General features: G+C 38.9%; 2 protein-coding genes across 4 annotated transcripts in view; both read right to left on the bottom strand.

Moving 5' to 3' along the window:
* The window catches only part of fer1l4 (fer-1 like family member 4), a 39,488-nt gene extending 34,785 nt beyond the window's left edge, over positions 1–4,703 (bottom strand). Inside the window, exons 1-2 of the mRNA XM_038696134.1 lie at positions 3,561–4,703; positions 1,881–1,936 (exon numbers count right to left, since the gene is read on the bottom strand). Of these exons, the coding sequence (XP_038552062.1) occupies positions 1,881–1,936; positions 3,561–3,639 (135 nt within the window). The 5' untranslated portion in view covers positions 3,640–4,703. The remainder of the gene's footprint in view (positions 1–1,880; positions 1,937–3,560) is intronic.
* A 154-nt stretch (positions 4,704–4,857) lies between these two features.
* The window catches only part of cpne1 (copine I), a 28,608-nt gene continuing 18,240 nt past the window's right edge, over positions 4,858–15,225 (bottom strand). For all 3 annotated transcript variants that reach the window (XM_038696140.1, XM_038696139.1, XM_038696141.1), the window contains exons 2-16: positions 14,049–14,177; positions 13,772–13,951; positions 12,756–12,830; positions 12,490–12,561; positions 11,947–12,030; positions 11,759–11,848; positions 11,570–11,668; positions 11,390–11,476; positions 10,442–10,501; positions 10,019–10,152; positions 9,462–9,516; positions 9,162–9,216; positions 8,781–8,914; positions 8,444–8,680; positions 4,858–8,015 (exon numbers count right to left, since the gene is read on the bottom strand). In XM_038696140.1, the coding sequence (XP_038552068.1) occupies positions 7,905–8,015; positions 8,444–8,680; positions 8,781–8,914; positions 9,162–9,216; positions 9,462–9,516; positions 10,019–10,152; positions 10,442–10,501; positions 11,390–11,476; positions 11,570–11,668; positions 11,759–11,848; positions 11,947–12,030; positions 12,490–12,561; positions 12,756–12,830; positions 13,772–13,951; positions 14,049–14,177 (1,602 nt within the window). In that variant the 3' untranslated portion in view covers positions 4,858–7,904. The remainder of the gene's footprint in view (positions 8,016–8,443; positions 8,681–8,780; positions 8,915–9,161; positions 9,217–9,461; positions 9,517–10,018; positions 10,153–10,441; positions 10,502–11,389; positions 11,477–11,569; positions 11,669–11,758; positions 11,849–11,946; positions 12,031–12,489; positions 12,562–12,755; positions 12,831–13,771; positions 13,952–14,048; positions 14,178–15,225) is intronic.

Below are 15,225 nucleotides of genomic sequence, written 5' to 3'. Positions count from 1 at the left end.
TAAATATCTTCACCCTTTTGTAAAATCACATGGTAAGAGAACCTGAAACTCAGAACTCTGATCATTGAGTCAAACTGTAGACTTTGTTTCTGATGATAAGGTAAATGTTTTCATGGCTGTAAACACTACAATACCCATGAGTAGCTGTTTCAAAATCACACTGACCTTGTAATATAACACATATTTCATAAAACCCAGCCCTTCAACAACAAATCAATTCAACTTTGTGTTGTGTGGTTCATATGTCTAGATAGGGATGGTGCATTCATAGAAGTGATGTGGCTCTATCGGTGGCAATATCAGTGCACCATTACGATCCAGACTGAAATATCTTAACAACTATTGGACGGGTTTCCATGAACTTTGGTTCAGACAGTCATGAATCCTAATGACTCTGGTGACCTCCAGCGCCACCAACAGGCAGCAGTTTCACTCATCTTGCGAAATATATATTAAAATTTATTGGATGCATTCTTGTGAAATTTGTTACACACACATCCATGTCCCCTTCTGCATGATTTGTAATGACTTTGGTGACACCTCCACTTTTTATCCACTGTAGACTTGTTTAACAATCCCTATAAACTATAGTGCACTATATTTACTTAGTATTCTGAGTCTGGAATAGGCCTACAAGTGCCTCAGACATGTGCCTAACTGAATGGATACAATCGCCAACATCTGTGTTTTTACATCTGGAGTCTATTTTCTTGCATTTTTACATACATAACTACAGTGACTGTGTGTAAACACAGAAAGAGGACAGAAACTGCTGCTGCTCTGCTAACGGGCTGCTTTCCTACGCCTGAGTCTGCTGCCATGTCTCTGTGAGGCAGTACTTTAAGCTTTGTGAAAAGCGCTATACAAATTCAATTTATAATTACTTTGGCACAGCATTGTTTTCAGCTAAATGCTTATGTCAGCATCCTAACATGTTCACAATGACAATGTTAACATGCAGACTTTAGCAGGTATGATATTTACAATGTTCACCATGTTAGTTTATAATGTTAGCATGCTAATATTTGCTAATTAGCACTTCACATAAAGAAGCCTGAGGCTGAGGCTGATGGGAATGCCTTTAGTTGTGTAGGTATTTACTCAGAAACTAAAGTATTGGATGAATTGGAATTTAAGAAAATCATCAAAGATATTAGAGTCCATCCTCTGCGGATCATAAATATCTGTTTGAAATTTAATAGCAATCCATCTAATAGTTGTCGAGACATTTCAGTCTGGACCAAAGTGGTGGACCGACCATAGTTTGGTAATTCTGGCATAAGTTTGTAATTGTTTGTGTGTGTGTGTGTGTGTGTGTGTGTGTGTGTGTGTGTGTGTGTGTGTGTGTGTGTGTGTGTTTCCCCCAGGAGCTCCACCAGGAACAGAGAGTGCAGTAGAACAAAACACAATCAAGTCAGCTGTAGGTGTGTGTGTGTGTGTGTTGAAGGAGAGGCTGTGTGTGTGTGTTCTTTAGGAGTGGTACTGTTCCTTATCAACTCCATCAAAATAGTTTCAATCTGAAGTGGACAAACAACTGCAGCTACCTAATATAAGTCACACATATATGCAGGATAAATAAGATGAAGGTTGTGTGATCTTAAATGTCAGCAGCTCATCGTCCTCACAGTTTCTTCTACCTGAACTGACCCGTCTGTAAACTTCACATCAGAAGGTCACTGATCTCCTCAGAGCTGAATTTGTTGTGTAAAAACTGTATTTATGGACAGAAGTTGGGGGTTTCTCCCATTCACTTCAACACAGTCTTATGACAGCAGCATCAAGTGGACATTAGAGTAACTGACTGCCTAAAATGATGACATCATCGCCCTGTTGTGGGTTCTGATTGGTCTGGATGTGTCCACAGTGGACAGGTTACTGACCTCGTTGAAGATGGCCAAGTTCTCACACTGCAGGACTTTGGTTTTGTGGGTGAAACCTGGAGGAGAGACAGTCAGGCTCTGTTAGCAGTTAACTGGCAGGTAAAACTAACCTGGCCATGAGCTAAACTGACTACAAACACAATTTAAAACATGTAGGAGGATTTCAAGACAGATGGCCTTTGATGACAGACTCCCAGGCACAATGTTAATATATTTGTTTAAATTCGTCAGCATTCATTCACACTTTAATCAAAGAAAGAGAGAGAGAGATGGACTCTTACAGGGAGTTTCCAACACAAGAATTTTCCCACGAGACCAATCCATTTGAGGGTTCGCCCAATACCCACAAAGCTCTGAGCAAAAGGCCAACTTATATCCAACCCACACAACAGTGGAAGAAGTAGTCGGATCTTTTACTTACGTAAAAGTAGTAACAACACAGTGCGGAAATATTCAGTTAAATAAACTTAAGCATCAAAATATACTGTAAGTACCAAAAGTAAAAGTACAAATTTTGATTATCGATGCATTAATGTGTACATCACTTTAATATTGCAGCTGGTAAATGTGGGGCCAATTTAAATCTATGTATCTATATATTTTATATATGGATATTACTTTATATACTGCTGAGCCAGTGGGGATTAATTCACTTGTGTTGGTCTGAATGCATGTCAACATAATTATTAAACACTATACCCTTTCACCAATCATTTGGAGAGATATTCTCCTTCCTTTAAAAGTTTATCAGGCAGAAAACTTAAATCTCAACATAAAATAAAAATATCTCTTTTAAGTACAATTGCATGCTTTTGGACAACTTAAGTTTATTGTTTTACTAGCAGTATTATTCTTCATCTGAATGTAACTATTGTAATGTATGTCGATGATCCTGTTTGTTTGTTCACTATAGAGCTTTAGTTGAGCTCTATAGAGCCATATCCTTGTATTTGTGTGAGCAATGTCTGTCTTTTTAAGTATAAAATTCCCTCTTTGTGTTTTTCTTTGAACAGTGTTTCCTTGCTGAGCTGCAGTGAATAAAAATGAATGCATGTCTCCTTTTAATTAATTGAATTAATTGAAACACCAGAGTCACAACAGTGAGTACAGCTGGTGTTAGTGGTCACTTTTTAGACAAAACAACATATGAAAGGCTGAGAGAATATGACTCATTACTTACAGATTAAACTTCCTAACTGGATATAAAGCAGTTCAAATGAGACCAGCTTCAACATTAAAATGTCACTTAGTCATTAATGTTTCAATATTAGTGATTGACTAATGAATATAATAAAATAACAATCTGAAAAGAGACATTCCGCATAAAGAGCACTTTGTCTTTTGATCATTTTCTTTTTACACTTTGCTGCTTATACTATTGTACCTTTTACCTAAAAACAGCAACTTTAACTTGCAATGGAGCATATTTACAGTGTGGTATTTCTACTTTTAAAGGATCTGAGTACTTCTTTTATCGCAGACAAACTGTAACAAAGTTGGAAGCTCACTATTGTCTAAAATATTGTTGTATGTTGTTGCATTTAGGGGCCCAGAACAAACCAGGAAAATAGGCCGAGACCAAAGATGTAAGACAGAGTAGTCCACATACTTTGGCTGTAGAGTGTTGGTTCCAGTTAATATAAGATATCCATGTAGTACAGTTTAGTTTGTGTTACTGACCTCTGAAGGAGAGTTCGACCTTTCTGTCATATCGTCCCGGCAGGTTGGAGATCCTCCTCAGATTTACAGTGATGGACATGATGATCCTGATAACTGACACACCTGTTCTCCTGTTACATCATGTCTCTCTGAAGTCGTCTCATCTACTGTCTTCTGTCTTCAGCAACTAAAACTGTTAACTATAACTGCTAGGTGTATTTTCTGTCGAACAGGGTGATGGGAGGTACCAGTGTGTGTCTGTTAGGGCAGGTCCTCTTTAATGTTTGAGAAAGCAAATAGAGTTGCTCAACTAGTTTCCTCCTTAGAAGAAACACACGAACACACAGCGGTGAAAACTTAGTTCATTGACTTCAGTAAAACAATGTAAAAATACTAAGTAAAAGCTCTGCATTAAAAACCAAATGTGCCCAAGTCAAAGTACTGACCAAAAATGGCTCATGAGGTCTGGAGTCTGTTTTCATTGACGTCTGTTTCTTATCTCTTTTAAAGGTAGAAGCAAATAAGTTATAAAAACAAGAAACAGAAAAACTGTGGTGGACAAACTGGCAAATGATTTACTAAAGTAAAAGATGATTTTAACTATACTGCTGGGTAGCTTGTGAATTTTTCCCATGGGATCAATAAAGGTTTTAGCTTATCTTAACCTTTGATAATGATTCTGAAATATCTAAATAACACGTAACTTAAGCTGTCAATTTAATGAAGGGGAGTAAAAGTAAAGAGCAGCAGAAATTGGAAATACTAAAGTACACATACCTCAAAATTGTTACAGTACTGGAATAAATGTACTTTCCACCACAGCAGAAAAGAACAAACTGTTAACATACTATTTTTTTTGAGAGCCACAAGGCGAGGTTTTCTAAATCCCTCCCGTCTTCCTTGAATGCATTTGATGGCAACACACACAAATCAGTTAGTCCTAGTATTGTAGTAATATAGAAAATATTATTTCTATCTAATGTAACACTGGTCAGTTACTTTAAATTAAATTTAGGCTTCAGTGTTCGTATTTTGAAACACTGTATTTCTTTTTTACATGAGAAAAAAGGCAAATGAGCAGTGTGAACCCATTTCAGGTAAATTCCCCTGAATTTGGTTCATCATTTCAGTAATAACATTGTCCTTGTTAATAGCTAAGCTCTGAGAACATGTCAATAAAAAGAAGTCTGAAAGGCCAAGAAACACGAGCAGTCAGATGATGAGACAACAAAAATGATGAAAACTATGATTATAAAATAAAAGTCAGAAAAAAGCAGAATCATCCTTTAAACAGCAGCAGCTTAAACACAGAAAGGAAACGTCCAGAGTTGTTTTATTATTGTATTTCAGACAGCATTAACTACTGGTTATACAGGTGAGTTAATAATAGTTAGCCGAATAAGTGAGCAGCAAAGCTGGTGGTCACAGGATGCTGTGTATATCAACCAGTAAGAGGACAGAAACTATTTCATCACAGTTAGCTGCACTGTGGAGCAAAGCATTTTGGGTGGTGTAGTTCTTTATGAAGATAAAACTGTCAGCACTTTCTTTTTCCCTTTTCCAGCTGCTGATTTTCATCCCTGTGATGGTTTGAGCTTTTACAAATTTGGGCAAAATTTTTCCTTGATGACATCACAGCACCATGTGACTTGGCAGCCTGGGTTACAGTGACAATACAGCGTGTTCGGCTGAAAGATCAGATTTTAATAATGATTTAGGTTTTCATATATTCATTTAACTTAATTAACAGCTGATTAAAATGAAAAATGCAGACCTTCATCTGAAATTTCTCCCAGTTGAATCTCGTATTGAAAACAAGATTTCCCTTCAACTGCAACAAAGATATAAACCAAGTATTTGGCAATGAAGAGGAAAATAAACAAGGAGGACATCATAGCAGCCTGCCAGGGACACACTTCAAATATACAGGATCTGCTACAGTTTGGCATCAAAACAAGACGATTAAACATCAAATCTGAACTCATGGCCCACTTTATTTAGAGTTTTCATAGGGCATCTCACGCTTTTGTCAAACCGTTTCAGTTAAAATGAATGTCAACCTAGAAACTTCAGAAAGTAGTCTGTAGGTTGTTTTGTTTTATTCAAAATGCTTTTTGCTTGTGCATAATTGCGTCACTTATCTCCCAATGCCTCTAAAATGTGTAAAAATAAAACAAAGCAACAATTCATTGTTCTTTGGTTGAACTGTTAATAGAGCAGATGTTTATGTTGATATGTGTTTGAACAGTTTAACCAAAGAACGAATTGTTCATATGTATCCATGCCTGTTTAGGAGGTCTCAACTCTTAATGAAACAGACAAAGATGTTACTCTCCTAGAATACGGACTCATCTTTAGAAATCAACACTTTCATCCTCTTTTTTGTCAAAATATAAAAAGCTGTTCAAATCTGACCAGAAAATTCAAAATGTATCTGTAAACTCAGGATAGATTTATATTGTTGTCTTGGAAATAAAGTCTGAAGAGGCAGACAGAGCAATATCAAATACTCCTTCAAGTAACAAAAAAAGAAATAACTACTGTGTCTGACAAAATAACAACAAAAAAAACCATCACTTTAACGGTCCCCAGAGCTTTCAACCACATCTCAGTCTTTCAGCAGAGGGAGTTTGCTCAGGCGTCGTCACTAAACATAGAACTTGTGGTGGACATCTGAGTGGAAATCATGACCCGCCTCTGTTCAAAGATGTTCTCTGCATTCATTGAGCACTTTGTCATTTAAAAGTGCTTTACAGTTGCAGTTGTAAGCTGCAAAAACTATTAAGAGATTATTTTGTTACAGACTGTTCCCAAACATGAGTTAACTAATTTTATAAAGTAAAAAAAAAAGCAAGCGCTACAAATAACATGAAATACAAATATATCTGTTTAATATAGTGGACCCTGAAAAAATGCTTTTATTAAAATGCAATTATTATTTCTGTCAACATCCACCACAGAAGAGGTGATTTTAAGTGGTTAAAAGGGCGATGTAAAAAAACAATTCTAAGTGATTTAAAGTGGTTGCAGATGAAGCTTTGGCAGTGTGTGTGTGTGGGCGCCATGTTTGTTCACTTTTCAGACATAAACCTATTATTAACCTACAACTTGAAAAAAAGCTCACTTGGATGCTGACAGTATTAACTTCCACACAGCCTGAACGCAGCATTACATCATGACTAAGGCGACCATGTTGACTCCCAGCAAACATTCAAGTCGGAGAGTCTTTCTGTTAAGAGTTTACTCAAAAAGGCACTTTCAGAGACCTCGTCATCTGTAGACTTTACTCCAGTCCATATTCATACTGTTATTTCAATATTGTCTTTTATGCTATCATTCTGAAGAGGTTTAGTTTTTATTATTAGATCAATTGGTGCTTCTACTGCCTGAAGCCAGTCCACGTTAAAAGTGCTACTTTTCACATGCGACACGCTGCCTAACTTGTGTATAAAACAGATAGGTATGGGACGTTGCAGGTGATTGGTTTTGGTATTTTAAGGGTCAAAGAGGGGTCAGCCCCATTTTAGGAACACAGGTTGAACTTGAGTGTCAAGCGAGAACAATCTGGAAACATTCAGGCTGAAGCAGCGTGCTAAGGTCAGACAGGCCACAGACCTACAGTAAGGCTATAGTAAAGTTTTACATTAAGGCTATAGTAGTAAAGCTATGCTAAAAAGTATATAATATCTTTCATGATTCTGTTTTCCATCATTTAGAGCAAAAGCAAAGTATCTATTCCTGATCAATAAAGCTTATCAGAGCCATACACACACACACACCTGGCTCATGGTGCATAGTGTCACCAATGGTACCTACAGCTGCAGTTCTTTTAATGCCCACTAGATGCTACTGTGATAAAACTGACTGTATTGAAGTGAATGGGATAAAACTTCTCCCCACAAAAAGTCAATACAGTTTTTACACAAGTTCAGCACTCAGGGGATCATTGACCTTCTTCTGTTACTATGACAAAGATAATGGAGACATTATCTTCTTGTGTGTGTGCGTGTGAGTCTGGCTCTGTGATTGTTAAACACGTTTGTAACACGTTATCTGCATAGTTAGTGTAGAAGCAGCAGAGGGAATCAATAATCAATCATCTATACTACATTATTTTCATTCCACTTATTGAATAAAAAGGATACAAATTAAAACTGATTTTTAAAACAATGGGCATCCCGATTGGCTTACAGCTCAATACTGCATTGTGATTGGCTGGGATTCCATGTAACACATGAGGATGATCCCTGAAGGGGTGTCGACTTTGTGACTGTTCCTGGAATGAGATGAGGGTGGACATTCAGCATTATGTGTGGGATTGGGGAGTGTGCACAGGTGGGGGTTTAGGCTTTGCGAGGACCAGGTTTAGACTTTGGGTGCAGCTTTAGGTGGATCAAGACCTCTCATTTTGAAATAAGAGACCAGCTGGTTGGGAACCTCAGCGAGAACAGACTGAGCCAGAGCCTGCTTGGGAGCCTGGAGAGAGAGAGAAAGAGATGTAAGTGCCTGTCTGGTGTCCTGAAAGGATAACTTGGCAATATTTCAAGTCTGACATAAAAACAATACTCAGGTGTCCATATGAACATTGAAACACATTTTGCTTGTAGTCATTTTTGTCTTTGCATACTGGCTATGAAAAGATCCCTTTCTAATGTGCTTCCAATTTAAGTGATGGGGCAAAATGCGAAGTCCTTGTTTTGTTCATAAACATATCTCAAAGTTTATATGAAGCTTGAGGTTTCATTAGTCTGAGTTAGTCAAATCAATTATTTTTAAGAATGTTAACAAATTGAGGGAAATGAGTGTAACTTTGAAAAATACACATAACAAGAATCTGATATGCAAAAATAGACTTGCACAACTGTCATCTATGAACAAACACACACACACACACACAGCCTTACATCTTTGAACTGTCTGTATGGGACAAACTGGACAATATCTCTGGCGACGGCCTCCCCCGCCGTCGATTTCAGCACACCGTTGTCCCCATCCAGAAGCTCCATGGCCTTAAAATCCGCAGGCCCCACCCCTACAATGATGATTGACAGCGGCAGACGCGACGCCCGAACAATGGCGTCCTTGGTCTGGTCAAAGTCAGTGATCTCACCATCAGTGAGGATGAGAAGGACGGAGTATTGCTGCAGAGAGACACAGACGTAAGTCAAAGTGTGAGTGTGTGTTTTGGTTAATGTTTTTTTGAGAGTTTGTGTGTGTTGGTGCGCGTTTGTGTGTCCTCACAGAGGCACTGTTGTCTTGCGCAGCTGCGGCGGCGATGGAAGCAACATGATTGATGATTGGAGAAAAGTTTGTAGGTCCAGAGAGTCTGAGCTGAGGCAAAACCATCCTGTAGGCGGTAACAATCCCCTCAATACCTGAGAGAGACAGAGGGGAAGCAGTTTAACATTAATGGTCATGTTTTTAGATATAACACCTGAAACAACCAGGCATATATGAAAACAGAGAAATCAAATTAGGGTTGAATTTATTCAACTGAATTCCCGGTACTTCCTGGGACTTCTTGCCAAAGAAGAAGAAGTGAAAAGACTTTAAATAATGCATCACACTTATTATAATGTAAGATTTTGGTTACTGGACTTTACTGTGTGTGTGTGTGTGTACCTTGACAGTAGGGGTTAGTGGGGTTGAAGTTGAGGGCGAATTCATGGTGTGCAGCCTGCAAGATCAACAACACATTTCACAGTTCAATAAACCTGACAATCTACAAGCTCTACTCTGATTGGCTGCTTAGAAAACTGATTTCGACTTTCAGATTTTTTTGTAGTTAATTTAGTTTAACTAAATCAAAAAATTTGAAATTAGACCCCAGACTCTGGACAGGGGGGAAAATGTCACATTTGGAAGATCAGTGGAGCCTGTAGAATGATGCCCTGCTGTGATTGGTTGGTAAGAGAGACTGACCTGGTAGTCTGGAGGCAGTTTGGCTCCAAAACCAAAGGCTGGGAAGAGTTTATCACTGAAACAGGAAACACAGAATAACCACTGTTACAGTCAAATAAGTAAAATCACTTTTTAATATTCTCTTATTTAGATTTTTAGAATTTTGGAATTTAAATAAAATTTTAAGGCTGTATTTAGGGATTAGGGTGTTGGTGGAGTAAGACAAAGTTTACGGTACAGAGTGTAGGATTTGGGATGTAGGAACTAGAGCACCATACAGTGTAGGAGTGTGGGGTTAATGAAGTGTATATGATGTAGGGTTTAGGATGAAAAACGTAGGATTTAGGGTGCAGATATTAGGGTTTAGATTATAGGGTTCAGAGTGCAGCGTAGGAATTAGGATTATAGGGGTGTAGGAACTAGGGTTTAGGTAACAGACTTCAGAGAACAGGGTGTAAGGTTTAGTTTTTGGGGTTTAGGGTTAGGGATGTAGGGACTGTGTCTGCATGGTTCAGGTGTGGTGCGTATTTTTGATCCTGTAGTTTTTCCAGGTGTAGGCTGTGTACGAGTATACTAACGTGTCATAATCCCGGACCACCTCACCCACAGACCACAGAGCAGACAGGTACTGGTTCAACCCGTCAGGACTCATGTAGTGGAGAGAGTTGGGCGAGCGAGGATCCCCATTAGAGCCGGTGAAGTCGATCCCCACCTACAGTGTTCACACAACATTCATTCATTCATTCATCATTCATGAACCCCCACCTACAAACATTCATTCATTCATTATTCAGATACATTGTTTACATGTTAATTTAATCGACCAGTTTATAAATTGTGTTTTTAACGGATCAATTATGAGATTATGATTACTAATTTAAGGTCTCATTATCTCAAGAACACAATATTTTGCAATCTTTGATTTTCATCATGTAAACTTGAATGTGATTGGTGGATTCAAATAAAGCATTTAAAATGTGTGTTTATTGATGTTTACATACAGTGAAGTTAATCTGGCAGCCGCCCATGATATAGTCCAGGAAGGTGTACTGAGCCACCAGCTGCAAACACACAGGAAAAACAGGGTAAGTGAAAGAATCACTCATGCATCTATGTGTACATTATAGAAAACACAATCAATAAAATACATAAACATATCAGAAAAACTACTTGAAGTTAAAAAAATAAACTTCAGGTTCCAACAAATTTCAACAGTCTCTGATGCTTGTTGTATTTACACTTTTTTATATATCAGATAGCCACCTGACCTGCTTCAAGACACGTAAGTGGTTTATTGTTTTGAGAGTCCGACATCCATCCCTGTCCATCTCACGTTTCAGTTTCAATTCCAAATTAGGTTTTTAATTTTGTCACAAGCAGCAGTTCAAATCGCACAAATCTCCCACTACCTATATGTTGTGAACAGATCAAGGCCTCCAGTTTGAGCTTTTTGGTTTCACTGTGGGCGTAAAAAGATACAGTGAATAGGGAAGCAGAAAAATCAAGTTTGCCCTCTGTATACTCTCCATAGAGCCCACTGAAAAACTACTTTTGTCCAGAAAAGTTCTGGTGCTCCTTCAACCTGGTGAAAACAGTGCAGTCAACATGGACTGAAAGGATGTACGCTTCAGTAGTGGTTTCACAGCACTAACGTCTCACATCTGGTGTAGATTCCCAGACTGCAATCTAAAAACTGTACTTCACTGCCTCTGGGACCATATATGACTCCACCTCATTCAATGACTTTTCCTCCCTGAGCAGTGTCTACAGGTTGCAAAGCTTCCTTGGAGCAGGCTCCACCAATCAGATAGCTTGATGTAGATGACAGATTATTACAACTGATCAAATGAGGAATCTGTTCTCAGGCTGACAACAAGTCCTACTTGACAGCTTTGTGGTTTACAAAGCAGCGCTTCCCAGCAGGGAACTCTGGGTAATGTGGTCTCTACCTTACAGCTCTTTACAGAGACAACTCCAGAGTTCTTGTAGCTCTTCTTTTTCTTCTGTTTCTCGGGGTGGATACAGTCAAACTCCACCTGGAAGGCAACACATCAGAGAGTTTAAAGATGTCGTGACCTCTGACCAGCCAATACTAAGATGTCAAAAAAATGTAACATCAGTGATCTTACCCGTGAACCATGTGCAGTTTTCTGAAGCTCAGAGACTTTAGTGGTGAAAGAACCAATCAGATCATGAGATCCATCACCGTCATGATCAGAGCAATCCACCTGCAGGAGGAGGAGGAGTAGGATATTTAATGTAACTGTAGAAGATTTGATTGGTTGTTATGACCAAAGGTGGATTCTGATTGGTGGAACCTTCAGCGGCTTTTCGAGGTCGCTGCTGCAGAACGTCTGTAGAGGAACAGTAAACATCTTCCAGGAGGGGTTCAGATTGTTCTTCACCACCTACACACAAACATTCATCATTATCATATTCACCATCATCTTCATCAGAATAACATCATCCTGTGTGTGTGTGTGTGTGTGCTTATGTGTGTGTTTACCTCTGTTCTGTGGACCAGCTGCCACTTCCCATCGTCTCCCTGTTTAAAAAACTCCAGGAACGGATCAGATTTTCCAAACGTATCCTCAATAAAGAAAACACAACAAGATTCTTATTCAGTGTGTTTGCATGTGCTGAAGTAACCAGTTTTAATCTTGTTTCTCCAGTATTTCCCAAGCGTCATGAGTGGGACCGGAATTAGAGAAACATTATTTCCGCTGCAGGATTTCTCCTGGAGAGCGCTGTTTTTATTGGCAAAGACTTCAGACAGGGAACCTAAAGGCACATCAGGCTTCCATTCAAGCAAACAGTCGCTACAGAAAAGGGACATGACGGCAAATAAATATTGATCACAAACAGTAAAGAATCTGTGAGAATTTGCCTTCACACACAAACTTATTGATGGATTTATGAAGAGCTGGTGCAACACAGTCCTGAAGAGGTGGCGGTGTTGAAGAGGAAGATGAGAAAGATGATGTTCAGCAAAATAGAAAAAAAAATACAGTTTAGAAAAGTGGGAAGGAAGGAAGGGGAGAAGAGTTACCTTCTTGTCAAGGTTTCTAGCCTCAAACTCCAACACAATGGCTCTGTTGTCCTTTATCTCCTCTGCTGTGATCTACACACACACACACACACACACACACACACACACAGTCATTACCTCGCAATAATCTGAATACTGATCATCACATAACAGGATTCTCACAATGATAATCTAGTGATATATTAATAAAAAATATTTTAAAGTTATATTTTTAATATGGAACAAAAGATCTTTGCACACACACACACAGTACACAGGGTACATACAGTGATGGTTCCTTTCCCTGCAGGTTTGCCTTTCTTCAGCTGCAGAGGTCTGGAGATAGTTTTACTGGAAACTATCTGAAATACACACAGAGGAGGTTATTCTTCAGATGAATCTATGGTAACAGACTGTCTTCCTGTATCAGACCGTTTTTAAAATAATTTATAAAAGTGCCCTTGGAAAGACGCTGTAGAGCCACCGCCGCAACCAAAAGAACATTTACAAAAAATCTTGGTGCCAAAGTGCAACAACTTTGCCAAATTTGTTAACACCATTCACACTGGAACCATGTCCATTGTGTGTGTTGTGTGGACAATAAAGATGATTATTAAATCATTATTACTGTATAGACAGCTGATTCTGTAAAGCCCTTTGGATAAACACATTTTATAAATGCAGTCCATATAATTTAGAAACTGTGACTACACTGTTTGTCCAGCAGGGGGCGGTGAGGTATTTTGATTTTCTTTGGGTTTTGGACTGAAGATTGATCAATTCATTGTGAAAATAATCAGCAGATTAATCGATAATGAAATGAATCATTGGGTGAAATGCAAATATAATGATCCAATTTGTTAATGAGTCTTAAAACCTTTTAATAAAAGAAATTAACTATTTTACCTACGTGTTTCATTTGTTAACAAAACAAATCAGCTTGTTTGAGTAATTATTTAGTCAAGTTTTCAATTATCTGCCCAATATTGTCTTGTGTCAACATATTGACCTACTTATTTAGGGAAAACTAATAATGGAACGTGAATCAAAGTTTAGGTGGATTTATGATTTCTAAGTAAAACACCATTGAACAACAGCTGAGATGATATTTCAGTCTTGACCAAAGTGCCGGACTGATCGACCAACACACCATCTCCAAATTAGTATAAAACAGTAACATATCATTAAAGTTTAACAACAAAAAAACCACATCAGTACAGCCTGAAGAGCAGGGAGGAGTTTAGCCATCTGTTTCCACTAAACCTGTTTCAGTGAGTCTGGTATTAGTTGCTCTGGTATGTACCTGTCCCAGTGTTAGCTCCACCCCTCCCAGGTAGTCATCATCGCCGAGGTCAGCGCTAGTGTTGTCGATATCGTAGACACCCAGCTTTAGGTTCTGAACCGTCTCAAAGTTATAATCCACTCTGAGTCGCTGACTGAAGGACGGGCTGCAGGAGTTCTTTACACGCTCAGTACGACCCAGCTGACAGAGAGAGGGGGGATGGTTTTTTTTTGTTTCATTTATCTCACATAAAATAAAACAAAGACCTGTGTATCCTGAAGTGTTTCTGCCATGTTACCTCAGTCCAGGTGTCTCCTCCTGAGCTCTGCAGCAGCACGCACAGAGGATCAGACTTTGATCTGACATCTTTATTCAGCAGGTCAGAACAAGAGACACTCAGCTCCACCTTAGTGACACAGTCCGCCATCTGAGGGGGGGCAGAGAGAAACATTCAGATCAGGATTCAGTTCAAAATATATGTTGTTACAGAACAGCTCCAGTCTCAGGACAGGTTGTTTAGTTGAAAAGGAGATGTCATCAAATCACAAGAACAACAACCAACACAAACCACCTTTTACTACCACATCCATAACACAAGAGTGCTCTGGGACATTAGGTAGAATTACAGACAAATAGATGGACCAGATGATTGGAGCTGTCCATTAATCGATCCACTGAACATGAATCAGCAACTATTGTGGTAACTTGAGTCATCTTTGGGGTTCGAACAAACAAAACAAGCGATGGGAAGACACCACCTTGGGCTTTAGGGAATAATGATGAACATTGATTGGACCAAACAACTGAGGAATGATGAATGAAATTAATAAGTAGTTGCAGCCCTACTCAACGGCAACACAAACATATATTAACCAGGAAGCTACAGCTACAGACTTTAACACTGAACCCAAACAGATTGTCTTTAGGATTTCTTCAGTCTGCAGTAGAAAAAAATCAAATGTCACAGTTACTTCACTGCTGCACCACAGAAACAAAGTCATGAATAGTCTGTAGTCAAGTAGAACATGTGATTTTATCAGTTCTGCTAACAGGTTCCTTCCACATAGCAAAGCAGGTGACAGGTGAACTACTGTGCTGACCACAACTCGTTACGTTACATAATGCTGAAATCCAACCGTGGTGTCGGGAGATGCAGTGCCTTAAACCAACAGTGAGTAAGAAAAGTATAAATAGGCACACACTATGCGTAATTTGTTAAAAAATGAGTAGAGGAAAAGGCAGCTAGGCTTATTTATGCAGTGTAAAATGCCACTGGCTTGAGCTAAAAATGTTGAATAACAGGTTTTACAGTTATAACCCACGGGTCATCTCGGTTAGAGGTGAACTGAACATGCCACAGCCTGGCTGAGGGGGTCTTGAACTTTTAGGAAGCGGTGGGAGCCTCTACTGTAAAGGAAAGGGGTGCACTTGATATATAACACAACATAGAACAAAGCCATCACTACGAAACAAAA

This window comes from Micropterus salmoides, unplaced genomic scaffold (assembly GCF_014851395.1).
Source record: "Micropterus salmoides isolate LMB-PRFRI ecotype aquatic unplaced genomic scaffold, ASM1485139v1 Ms_hic_scaffold_4, whole genome shotgun sequence".
In the NCBI taxonomy this organism is placed as follows: Eukaryota; Metazoa; Chordata; class Actinopteri; order Centrarchiformes; family Centrarchidae; genus Micropterus; species Micropterus salmoides.
The sequence above is the reverse complement of the archived record's forward strand: the minus strand, read 5'-3'. Positions and strand labels throughout refer to the sequence as shown.